Genomic DNA, 13,314 nt, shown 5'->3' on the forward strand with positions numbered 1-13,314 from the left:
AGGTGAAGAACAGTTTCAGGTTAAGTACGGACCTCCGGAACGAATTAAGTACTTAACCCGAGGTACCACTGTATTTACATTAAAGCCTCCCCTGTGGAGTACAGCCTATAGTGACAGCCCCTGTGAGCTTGGTGCTAAATATAGACAGGAAACAAAGACAGTGAAGGGGGGGAGACCTCTGGACTGTGTGTTTAATTAGGTCCAGCATTTGGCCCACAAGGCCATTTACCTCAGTGCATGCCCTCCTACCTAACACCTAACATATGATGTGATGGAGACGCTCCCTGCAAAACTGACAATGCCTGAAAATCCCAGTTAGCCTGATCACCAGCACCTCCAAAGATCTGTCCCTCTGCCCATGCAGTTTGATTTCAGATTGCACAGAAAAGGGAAAATCTGGGAATGTCACCTCTCCATCATCGCCCAGAAATATATACCGGTATCTCCACCTTCCAGCAGTGGATCTGCTAATCAACCAGGATAAAATTCCAGCCCTGTGCAACACAGCAAAAGCACCGATTATAAATGCAAAGTGCAGGGTGGAGATATAAAATAAGTAATTACAGCTAACTGCCAATTTGCACTGCATGCCAAAGTTGCAATGGTGCAAGAAAGCCCTGGCTGAGATGTAAACATGACTAAAGTGTTGTGATCATGGGAACCAGTGCTGGCGTATAACCGCCTCTTCCTCCCAAGTCGCAGTCTCGTTACATTCACTGGAGGTCTCCAGGCTTCACTGATAAACAGAAGTGTTGTCAACAGCTCCATTCTAATATATGATTTGGTTTTTGTAGGCTGTGACTCAGCAATGTTTTATTATTTAATTAATAAGTGTAGGCTTCACCCCACCCTTGGATCTAAGCTGCTTCTGTATGATGGCTTGCCAGCTATTTCACCCCACCCCTCTGTCAAGTCTCCCGCACCAATAATGCTAACATGATATGCTGAAGCTTTCTCCAGCTTGTAGGACTCAAAAGTTGGATGCGAGAAGCCTTTTATCAGCTGCTTGCTCATCATGGAGCTGATATAGGGGCCTGGAGTCCTGTCCAGGCATATTTGTAGGAGGCTCTGCAACTGAAGGCACAGAGCAAAACTGAAGGTCGCTTCCTAATCTAGCTACTTTGGGATATGAATTGAACATAGCTTATGTTAGACACTGTCCTTGCTTATCCATTTTGAATTCATCCGTGTTTGGCTTTTGCCACTGAGAGGGAGAGGGAGAGAGTCTGTTCTGATGCAGTGAATACCCAGTCAGCCAAGAGAAGCCTGATTAGGGGAGATAAATTTCTGCTGCAGCCAAAGAATGCCCTGGCACAATTTTGTTTCTGTGTGTATTTGGCTACTATGTGGTATGTGGATATTGCCATTGTCTGCTAATAGGGGAATGCTTTTCTTTTTGTATATTTGATGAGCTGATAACGAGAGAAACTGCTCCTGTCTCCCCGCCACCTCCCCGCCACCTCTCAGTCAAATGAGCTTAAATACCTATTGGGTGTTAAGCTTTCTCTGTCTTTAAACCCAGCATTTGACTTGCTCTCTTCTGTTCATTAGTATAATCCAGGAATTCCTCTGTAATTGTGAGCTTTTCTGTTTTAATTACAAGCAACATAAGCAGAGGTTAATATTCCGGGGTTTTTTTTACTTCTCTAAATCTTCAGCTAGAAACACAAGGATCTGTGGAGTAAAGCTTCAGAAGTGGACAATCAGCCTCTGTAAAACTCTATAATTATTATTTACAATTTAGCTTCTGCAACACGCTTTCATCCTCTCTGAATAAGTTTGATGGCAGGGGGCCAGTTGAGACATACTGGGAAAACACATTCTCCTGCTATGTGAATGAGTTGCAGTGAGCTGTTTTGATTATCTGACCACTTGTGTCTAATGCCTTATTTTTTCCTCTACTTTTTTTTTTTTTAACATTGTAGGTTTATAGCCAAGCCATGTGCCTTAGGCCTAAAAGTCCAGGCCAATGGACCACGGAAAGCTCAGCCTAATGCTATTCTTGAAAAAGTCTTCACTGCAATTACAAAGGTACAGTATGCACCTAAAAAAATAGTTTACTTTGGGATAAGGGATAGGTTCGTCATGAAATATGAAATAACTTGGGTTTGTGTGGGCCCCTTGGCAAAATGCCATTTGGTGGACTTCCTGATGGGCTTACTGTTTGGTAGCAGTGCTCTGGGGAGTGTCTGGCTCTGGGGGCCACCATTTAATGCGCTGGAGTGATGCTACATTGCGAGTGCTGTATGAAAGTGCTTCAAGACCCAGTCACCTAGCTCAAGGTGGCAGTAAAAAAGAACTGATTAATGTTTTAGAGGCCCAGTGCAATTCATCTCCAAGATCCAAGATTGGGATGTGGGTTGCATGGTATATATGTATGTTTATACACACACACACACACACACACACACACATATATATACACACACACACACACACACAGAGTATATGTATATATATGTGTGTGTGTGTGTGTGTGTGTGTGTGTATGCTGAACTTTCTGCAACCTTTGTCCTTGTCTGAAACTACTGATCAGATAGAAAGATTGCAAGATTGGAACGACAGTGTTAAGCTTTTGATTAGATATATTAACAAGGTACATGCACAAAGGTACATGCACTATCGTGGAACAGAATCTCAAAACCACAAGGGACGGTTTGTTCTTGTTCTTCATTATTCTTTGCTTCCAGGTAGGTCTGAAATCATTCATACTTTTTTGTATGCCTGTTGGCACATTTAGTGACCTGCAGGGATGCGGGTGGCACTGTGGGTTAAACCACAGCGCCTAGGACTTGCCGATCGTCAGGTCGGCAGTTCGAATCCCCGCGGCGGGGTGCGCTCCCGTCGCTCGGTCCCAGCGCCTGCCAACCTAGCAGTTCTAAAGCACCCCCGGGTGCAAGTAGATAAATAGGGGCCGCTTACTAGCGGGAAGGTAAACGGCGTTTCCGTGTGCTGCGCTGGCTCGCCAGATGCAGCTTGTCATGCTGGCCACGTGACCCGGAAGTGTCTGCGGACAGCGCTGGCCCCCGGCCTCTTAAGTGAGATGGGCGCACAACCCTAGAGTCGGAACGACTGGCCCGTACGGGCAGGGGTACCTTTATTCCATCTGCAAATCTCATTCTGATTCAATTCTTAACTTCAATGCTGCCCACTGCCCATGTATGGTGGCCCTCCAGAAGCTCAGTTAAAGCTTTCTGCTGTGCAACAGGAATTACTGCCTTAGAAAAACAGACAGGATACTTAGAATCCTTCATTCACTCTTTATTATCATTTATTGCACCAGTTGCAGACCTTGGCATATTTAAGATCGCAACCTGCATTGCCAAGGAGTTTTTCCTCCCTGTTTGTAGAGTCACATTAAACAGGTGGGTCTTCCACCTGCTCCACCCCACCCCATACATGCACATTCTAAAGGAGTGCAACTGTAACATGTGATATTGCTGAACATATGGCTCAGCTTTTAAGAACATTCTTTACATGCAGCTGTTGAATATTTATGAAGAGCTTACAAAACTTGGAAGCTCTTTGTCAGAGCTGCCTTTTATAATAGCACTCTTAGTTTGTAACGCACCACAAATATTAATAGGCTTTATACCCAAGTAATATGCCTACATTAGGAGCATTATTGCAAACTTTAAAACACACGCACACACATACCTTTAATACATAAATTAAACACCAGAAATGTGGGGTGAACCAATGTGGCCACTTCCTGCTTGCAGTATGTTTTAGTTTTAATGATGCTTTTAACTTTATGCTTTTGTAACTGTTTGTTTTCCGATATTCTGGGATCACTACCTAACTGATGAAGAACAGTCTGCAAATAAAGTTTAGTTATGGGCTAAAACAATCTTCTCCAACTGGGTTGAGGTTGAGGGAATGTTAGTCATTAGCTTGTAGTTACTAATTGACCTTATGCTATCCTGTGTCATGTGAAATGTCAGTAAAGGAGTGACTTCTTGATCCTTTCCCTGTTTGTTTGGTAGCATCCAGACGAGAAGAGGCTTGAAGGGCTTTCCAAGCAACTGGATTGGGACGTTCGCAGTATTCAGCGCTGGTTTCGACAGAGACGCAATCAGGAAAAGCCGAGCACTCTGAGAAGGTTCTGCGAAAGCTTGTAAGGAACTGTTCCTGCCTCCCTCCTTTCCCTTTTGGGTCTATGCAAACTGGATTCTTTGTTTTGCTCCACTGCTTATTTTTTATTTTTGTCCCACAGTCAAGGATAGGCTCCCTCCCCACTTGCTTCTCATAGTATAGCATTGCTTCATAACTGCAGTGCATGTGGATTGCAAAATCATTTCAAACCCAGCTGAGAAAATCAGGTGTAATTTCTAGCTATGTAAAGGAACCGGGATATAAGGAGAACAGATTTGTCATTTAGCTGGTTCCCCGCATCCAAACTCAGTGCTAGCTATTGTACAAGGCTGGCTCTGCAGCTATTGAGGTGGCCTGGGATTCATCTTAGCAGAACCTACTTAATAGGGTGATTAGTGTCCCTTATGCCAATTGTGGTAAAATTAGAGACCTATGGGCCGAATTTAGTTAAACCCTGACTGCCAGTCAGTCACCTGCTTTAGCTGTATCTGTATTTTAGCTGTATCTTCTTAGCAGCTATAAGGAGCCAGACTAAACAACTTGTTTCCTGCTGCCCCCACCTAGGATGCTCTCCTGGCTTGTGATTTTTAGCCTCTGCCAGCCAAGAGCATGTTGTCTGTTGTGGGGTAGGGATGTAAAATGGCTTATTGTTGTAAACAAAATCTGCCCTTTTTCGCTTATGGGGTATGCAAGAGCCTGCATAGAGTCCTTACGTGGGTCCCCTATTGGTAGGAGAAAATAACAGAGGCCAACCAGAGAATATTGAGAAGCAAAGCAGCTAGTAAGCCTGATCTTTATTGATCTGTTGCAACAGGGTGCTCCCCTCACACTCAGAAAGGAGGAGGACCCAGAACAAAGGTGTGCCTGCCCTTATATAGACATTTTAAATTCCCTGCCCTGGAGCTCAAGACCACCCCTCCATCCATCCATCACAGAAGGGGTGTAACCCAAGACCACCCCCCACAAACATCATACCTATATCACAGAAAATGTGGTCTACAACAGAAATTTGAATAAAAACAAAAAAAAATTCCTTCCGGTAGCACCTTAAAGACCAACTAAGTTAGTTCTTGGTATGAGCTTTCGTGTGCATGCACACTTCTTCAGAAGTGTGCATGCACACGAAAGCTCATACCAAGAACTAACATAGTTGGTCTTTAAGGTGCTACTGGAAGGAATTTTTTTTGTTTTGACTATGGCAGACCAACACGGCTACCTATCTGTAACTAGAAATTTGAATGTTGTTGTTTTTCCTGTCTGCCAGGTTATCTGATAATGCCTTATCTGATTGCCTTTCTTGGTAGTCTGCCCATTCCTTTGAAATGGTGATTACCCAATTCCTGTAACAAGGAAGGTTTTTTTCACCTCCTCCCTCCTTGCAGAGAAACATTTGGTTAGCTTGGGAGTCAAAATGGTTTCAGGTTGGTCTTCCTGTGCTGATCTATGTAGGTGCTTGGTTGGTACATTTGTGAACATTTATTATATATATAAGACCTTAAATTTTATTATTACACTATCATTACTTTGTTCTAGTTTCATTGATCTGCCAGGTCTCCTGGCTGCTGACCATTGGGTAGACTGTTACTTGTGCTTAGTTTCCATAGTAGCCCCATTATTAATATGTTGGGGAACAGATCAAATCCAGCTCTGGAAATGAAAATGGAAATATATAAAATGATTTGCCCTATGCCTCTCTTCTTGAAGTCTATTTCAAGCAAGCTCTTTTATTTTGCCTAAAAATCTCAGGAGCTGATCTCCTTGCGCTCAGATTTGTCAGCTGAATTCTTATCACTTTCCAAAAATTTGAATTAAATTTCTATGCTAGCAGGTTTAATCAGGGCAGAATGAACACTTAGATCTAATATTTTAAGCAGATTTTGCTTTAAGTGAACCTGCCATGCTTCCAAACACCAAAGGATTGGGACACTGCTGCTAAGTAGAAAGGTGGCTGAGCCAGCAGCAGTAATTTTTGCTGGTGAACTGGGGTGCTCTTATGCTGCATTGGGGGGTGGAGAAGGGGCTGTATCATCAGTACCACCATTAGGGGGGGCACCAGTCAAAATAGAAAGGAGAGGGCAAATGAAGTCCACCTCAGGGCCTCTTCCAACTAGACATTCCCTTCTCCACTCCACGCCAACAGGGCAAGGTACCATCAACTGCTCAATGGAGAGGGGACTAATGCGTTTTTAATGTGTTAGTATTGTTTGCTGTGATTTCATTCTACGCAGTGGTTGCTAGCTTGTAAGCTACCACAGAAGGATTTGTGTCCTGAAAGGGAGGATATGAAAATGTGCAATAAATGTTGAAGGTAAGGGAATGGTGATTTCAAACCAGTTTATTTTTAGAATTTCAGGTATTAAGAAAATTATTATAAATTATCTCATCAGATAGAAAAACAGATAATATACAACTCTTTAGGTAGTATCCAACGTATAAGTTGGATAGAGAAATAAGATGAGGTTTGTGAAGCACCTAAAGAACTATTCAATATATAATTTATAAAACCAAGGTTCATAAAACGTGCAGGAGCATAATGTGCTACTGGAGCCAAGCCCTCGCCTCTCAGATTATTCCGAGGTTACTGAAGGTGCCTTTAAGTTGCTGTGATCTTGGCCTTGTAGGGAAAAGCTGCCTCTTCAGTTGAACACAGTTTCTAATTCAGGGCTTTTGTAATATTCATGTCCTCTGTTGTTGCTTCCTGCTTAGTGACCTGTAAGACAACGAATGAAAGTGCACTATGGCACTTTAAAATTTTAAAAAAACTTTGATTTGTGAGTAACAGAATATGAAGAAATCAACCATATAGTTTTGAAAAGAAATTGGAAGTTTCGAGTCAAAAAATTTTTTGCCACTTATTTGCCTTTTTCATAACATGTAGTTAGGCTTCTGAAAATTGGAGCCCCGTCGCATTGAAACTTACTATCCAGAGACCTGTTTTAGTTCCAAATGTGCAACCTTTTTAAAGAAAAAGAAAGGAAAGAAAGAACAAAGCAGCATTAGAATGCCCTTTTGAGAACACCTGGGATGAGAATTGTTCTCAATAGTTTTGTGGCTTCAGTGTTGTGGCTTCTACCAGATACTGCATTTTGCATATTTATAAGCACGATGCACCTTCCTGCGTACATCGCGTCTTATGCTACAAATCTTTTGTCAACAGGTTGGCCAGTTTGGTAGCAGCGGCCCGCAAATCATTCACTCCTGTTTTAGTCATCACCACAATAACCCCGAGAGAGGTTAGACTGAGCTTTGAAAAGACTTTGTGGCTAAGCAGGAATTTGCACCTGGGTCCAGTCTATAGTTTTCCTGCTCAGTGTTTCTAGCCCAAAACAGCCTATGGACATGATCTGGAGGCAAAATTGCTGGGGAATAGCCATACTACATGTAAGTCGATTGCGGAGTAGGCCCCCGAGAGACTGATGGTACTTATGAAAAGAGGAGAGTTGATGTTGTCTTGGCCCCTGTTCCCCAAACTTTATATAGAATTTGATGGGCAGCAAAGCCAATTTTGCAATAAGCTCAAGGTGCCAGGGAAGAAAATGCCCTTTCATTTGCTTTCCCGTCTCATCTTTCAATACTATATAGCAGGCACGTCCAACTTCCAAGAGACTGCGATCTACTCCCACTATAAAAAAAAACGGCAATGATCTACCCATTGGATTGATCAGAGTTGTTGAGCTTTTTTGGGGGGAGGATGAGCCAAAATTGTTGAGCTTATTGTGGGGGGGCCATGATCGACCGGGATCATCCGTAGATAGCGATCAACCTGTTGGGCATCCCTGCTATATGTGGTAGGGGGAATTGCCTTGATGAATCCCTGGAGTGTTCCACCCTAAACAGAACAGCCAGATCCTAATGAGGGCACTTGGAGGAAATGGCTGCTTTTCCTCTTCTCTGCACTAAAGAGGTAAACACGGCTGCTAAATGTTTAAGCAGGCGAGAAAGCATGAACCATTCCTCCCATACGTTTCACTGCTCCCTTGAACGTCTTTTCAATAATTAACTTGTACTCGACGTGGCCTTGTTTTCTAAAGCTTCTTTCACCTCCCCGATAACTGTTGTGGCTCAGAAGACACCGCTTTTCAGTTTTAGAGACTAATCCTTCAAAACATGTGTTTTACACGGCGAGTGAATTGCACGTGTTATTTGCTAAGAGGGTCTTACAACCGTGAGGGGCTAAGGTCTGGAAACATCTCTTTTACCAACTAGTTTCTGGGTTTTCGGGGAGGGTTTGTTACTGGGCCCCAGGTAAAAGGTGCAGGGAAGAGGGGAAAGTAAAACAATGGGAGAAATTCCATTCATGCAAGTCCAGTGGCATATAGTTCCTTATCAACAAGTGCCCACAGAAGATGAAAAAGGTGAGGACATACACTGCTAGCAGCTTCCTGCAGGTGTTGTCCTTACCTTACATTTTTTTACCTTGCAGGTGATGTCCCTTTATCTTGCAATATACAAAAAAACATTTCTTGTGTCTTCTGGAAGCTGCTCTGTCCTCTTATCTCAGCTAACACTTCTTTATGACACGGAGTGTGTGAAGCAGATAACAGCTAGTCACCACTGCATAGCCATTAACATTGTCTGGGATTTTGTCTTAGAGAAGATTATGGAGATTTAAAAAAAATTTAACATGTCTATATTTTTCCTTAACCCCCCCCCTTTTTTTTGAAGAAGCTGCCTGATTAAGATGTTTGTCATCTCTGAGAAAGCAATAGCCTCTTTTGTGGGCTGAACAGGTTTATTTGCTTTCATTCCTGTTCTCCTCCTCCCTCTGCCAACTTGGCACAGAATGTGGCTTTGTTATAGCCCTTATCGAAAATTAACAGACCCAAATACACCATTCCTCCCTCACAACTCCCACTGTATTAGAAGCGCATATCAAGATGGGAAGTGACTTGCTTATCCCGTTAGTCTCTCCACTGTGTTAGAGGCAAATTATCTGATGATTATTCTGCTTCTCTTGCATGAACGACATGCCAAACGTGCTCCTGGGAGGAGAGGACCTGCAAAGCAAAGGAAGCAATTTGCAGGCTTCATTTAGGTTTCTTTAAAAAAAAAAAAACCTGGATGAATCCTTCTACTAGAGTTTTGTCCCTTTATAAAGCAACTCCTAAACTTTATATGATGATTTGACTAGGCTTTCAAGATTATTTCAAACTTGATGACTTCAGTTGATTCTCTATTATTCAGAGGACTGAGAATGTGCTGCTTTTTCCCACACAACAAGGCATTTCTGGGGCAGGACTGGACTGGCATAGGACTCACTATATCCTGAGCCAGCCCTGCAGTTGGCACGGTCTAATCCGGGGCTCTTTGCTGCACTGTCCCAGGAGTGGGCAGCAGTTCTGGACACCTGAATGGAGGTGGGGTGGGGGCTTTTCTTTATTCCTACAATATTGCTTCGGAAGATCACTTGACAGGGGAGGGGGGCTGTTTCTGGAAGTGGGAGAAAATCTACCGTTCATTTCAGCTGTAGGAAATACTTTGAAGTTTAAATGGCAGCTGTGACGTATTATATATGGTGTGCAGTAATAGCTCTGTCACTTATTTGAGAAGCGGGAAGCATGTCTAAGACTCTTCCTTGGAGCCCTGTGCTTTCCTTAAAAGATAAGTACTTTTGCCTTATCTCCTTTGCCATCCTCCTACGCCCAACCTTGATGAACTGAGATGCCATGTGGCTTCAGGCAGAAAAATTTCTTAGTTGTGCCACGTTCCCTATTCCATGGGAACATATGGAAAGAGATTAGTTACCTTCTTTATGGCCTTCTATCTATATCCTGCTTTTTGTTGTTGGATCAATGGTTTTTGATCTATAGGTGTGTGGCTCTTAAGAGGATTATTCTATATGTTGGGCTTTTTTTTTTTTACACGAATGTAAATTCTGTTTACTTAATAATGCCAACTGCTTTGGCTGCCTTCTATTTCTTTAGCAGTCACACTATACTTTTCTAATATTTTGTTGCATGTTTTTATGTTTTAAGCCACATGAGTAGCATAGTGCCCTGACTAGTGGGTAAGTCAGTGATGTGTGTTAGTGGCACCAATGAAACAATATAAGTTGGCAAGTTGAAGACCAGAACACCTTCAAAAACAACCCTCCTGAACATAATACCATCATCATGCAGGGAGGAGAGGGTGGATTGTTCCATCTGGCAAACAGCAAAGCTTCTGCAGACAGACTGATTGGAGTGTGATTTTTGAATCCCACCCAAAATATTTCTTTAATAAGCTTGTCTAGTATAAACGTGCTCATAGGCAACACTTTCAACAAGCATACTTGAGACACACTTTGCAGCTACACTGTGCACTGAGTAAAGAACACATCAAAGTGTTAGAAAGGACAGGGATGATTTATAAGTAGCTTAAACATTTCACTGCTACCAGTATGCCCCAGTGATCAATACCGGAGAAAGAAAGAAACCCAAAGGACCAACAGATCTCTCCACTTCAGCCTTGGCTTCAGAAATTCCCTATTTTGTGCTGTTGCTCCTTATGCCCGTTTAAGCTCCCTGCCCCCAAGGCAGCTGCATATCAGATCCTGTGTGTGTCGGATCCTGCCATAAACATGCAGTGCTGACTTGGATGGTCAGTTTCATCCTTGATGGTCTCAATCTGTTCAGTTTCGGCTGAACAACCATCCCGCTATAAGAACTTTTTGTTTCTCTTAGCTTAGTGAAATCTCTCCCTGCTCCTGTCAACAGGGTTGCTGAGGAATTGCTCAAAGCAAATAACACACTTGCAAAATCCATCTGATTATCTGTTTGGCTATCTTTACTTTGTGAGTGAGTTGTGTTCTCCTCCCATTCTCATCCCCATGAAGGCAAGACACAGGAACTAATTACCGGTAACTTGGAATATACAGTGCCTTTGGCGGCAGAGGTTGTTCAACCGGAGTGATTTCCAAACATTTGTTCTGCATTTCTTCCAAGAGCTGATGTCTTTATATAAATCTGCACAACTGCTCCCCATGCCTTCCAAAAGACAATTCTTTTTGGTTAAATGGTAGAGAAAAGCGGGTATAAAACATGGTTGATTTGCAAACCACCATAATGTTGACAAGTTAAGATATTTTACTAACCTTTTGTGGCTCACCTATCTACTTTATTAAATTTATTTAACTAATTTATATACTATTACTACATTTTAAGGGACGCGGGTGGCGCTGTGGGTTAAACCGCAGAGCCTAGAACTTGCCGATCAGAAGGTCGGCGGTTCGAATCCCCGCGACGGGGTGAGCTCCTGTTGCTCGGTCCCTGCTCCTGCCAACCTAGCAGTTCAAAAGCACGTCAAAGTGCAAGTAGATAAATAGATACCGCTCCGGCGGGAAGGTAAACGGCGTTTCCGTGCACTGCTCTGGTTTGCCAGAAACGGCTTAGTCATACTGGCCACATGACCCGGAAGCCGTACGCCGGCTCCCTCGGTCAATAAAGCGAGATGAGCGCTGCAACCCCAGAGTCGTCAATGACTGGACCTAATGGTCAGGGGTCCCTTTACTTTTATCTTTACTACATTTTAGCTGCTTATCAGTTAAAAGTATTCAAAGCCACCCATCAAGTGATTTTTTAAAAAATCAAAAATCAGAACAATTAGCCCATTAAAAATAAAGCTAGATGGTAAGTATAAAAACTGAAATGATATTAGCTGAATATAATGCTATTTTTCTAGAAAAAGAAGTGCTGAAACTCACCATGAACACCTCCCTGATTCTCTTAGAATGGCAATGGCACCCACCTATGAGGTGCCGGAACTGAGTTCCAGCAAGTTCCAGCTGGGAAAAAGCCCTGACTCAATCCAAATTAATGCCCTAGCAGAAGCTATAATTATCCAAATGGTGATCTTGCACTCACAGAAATGCTTTTGATCCAGTGGACACCTCTGCAAACAGCAGAGGATTAGTGATTGCCATTTCACTCTTTGCCATGCCATTTTCCACCTTGTTTTGGAGAGACGTATAACTCGCTGGAGCTAATTTTGGGGGAGGGGGAAATTGACCAAAGTCCAAAGTTGAGCAGCAGTCATTAGATAACCTGTTAGCCCATCCCTATTTTCTTTAAAAATCTGCTTTCCGAATTGAGAATTGTACTGTAATTTAAATGCTGCATTTGGCAGACATGGCTGAGTCGTGGCAAAGTACTTCCTTGCTGAGCGCTTTTCCTGCATTTCCTCCAGATGATCAAGATCCATTAGTGTTTGCAAAGCCCCTCCTAGAAATACACTCTTAGGAAAGAATTGCATTGAACTGACCTTGATTGAACAGGTGGCCAGAATAATTAGGCAGCTGGGAACAGCTGGAGAGGGGTACATTAAATTTTATTTTCTAAGAAACATGTTTGTTCAACTGCGTGTTTCTGGCCTACTTATCCAGCCGTACTATATTATTGATGGCATACAGCTACAAAAATGTAGTGTATTGTGTTGTATCTCTTCTCCCTCCTCCCCAACCCTTGGGTTTTTGGCCTCACTAAATTTTCCTCTGATGATCTCAGAGATGCATGGTGAGTATGTTGGCTTAGGATAACACTGGTCTCAAGTGATGCTGTTACTATAAAATATTAAAGGTACTGTTAAAATCCTCAGCCAAGAAGAAAACCGGAAGCCAGTCAAGTCTCCAGCCACATACCGTATTTTTCGCTCTATAAGATGCACCAGACCACAAGACTCTTCTAGTTTTTGGAGGAGGAAAACAAGAAAAAAAATATTATGAATCTCAGAAGCCAGAACAGCAAGAGGGATCGCTACGCAGTGAAAGCAGCAATCCCTCTTGCTCTTCTGGCTTCTGGGATAGCTGCGCAGCCTGCATTCGCTCCATAAGACGCACACACATTTCCCCATACTTTTTAGGAGGGGAAAAGTGAGTCTTATAGAGCAAAAAATACGGTAATTCAATAGAAAGATTTTGCTTTGCATACGTTACCTGCTACTTTGCATACTTTAACAAGAGCCTTCCTTTTGCAGTGGTGCATCTCCCTGTTCTTTTATATATATATATAAAGTTTTACTGATTTTCATAGTAGTACATAAAGTCTCGAATGCAACACAACCATCAACAAACAATGTAGGTCTGCTGAGTGTAAACACAGCAATAAATTATTTGAGTCCTACAGTCTTCATGGCAATCTTTGTTTGTGACAACACCACATAGTTGTGTGGGCTTCTGGAGGACAAGGAGTGTCTCCATGAGTATTAACATAGCTGATAAATGAGAATCATATTGCATCAAACGGA

At 42.6% G+C, this 13,314-nt stretch overlaps 1 protein-coding gene and 1 long non-coding RNA gene across 3 annotated transcripts in view; one reads left to right on the forward strand and one right to left on the reverse strand.

Annotated features, from left to right (window-relative positions):
* CERS6 (ceramide synthase 6) overlaps positions 1-13,314 on the forward strand; it is a 77,896-nt gene that overhangs the window by 23,018 nt on the left and 41,564 nt on the right. For both annotated transcript variants that reach the window (XM_081923603.1, XM_081923604.1), the window contains exons 2-3: positions 1,926-2,031; positions 3,987-4,117. In XM_081923603.1, the coding sequence (XP_081779729.1) occupies positions 1,926-2,031; positions 3,987-4,117 (237 nt within the window). The remainder of the gene's footprint in view (positions 1-1,925; positions 2,032-3,986; positions 4,118-13,314) is intronic.
* LOC309376890 lies at positions 6,574-8,589 on the reverse strand. The gene is made up of 2 exons (XR_014171325.1): positions 8,512-8,589; positions 6,574-6,805 (listed from the first exon to the last, which is right to left on the reverse strand). It is a non-coding gene; the product is annotated as an uncharacterized lncRNA (long non-coding RNA).

This window comes from Podarcis melisellensis, assembly GCF_964234715.1.
Source record: "Podarcis melisellensis genome assembly, chromosome: 1".
Taxonomy (NCBI): domain Eukaryota; kingdom Metazoa; phylum Chordata; class Lepidosauria; order Squamata; family Lacertidae; genus Podarcis; species Podarcis melisellensis.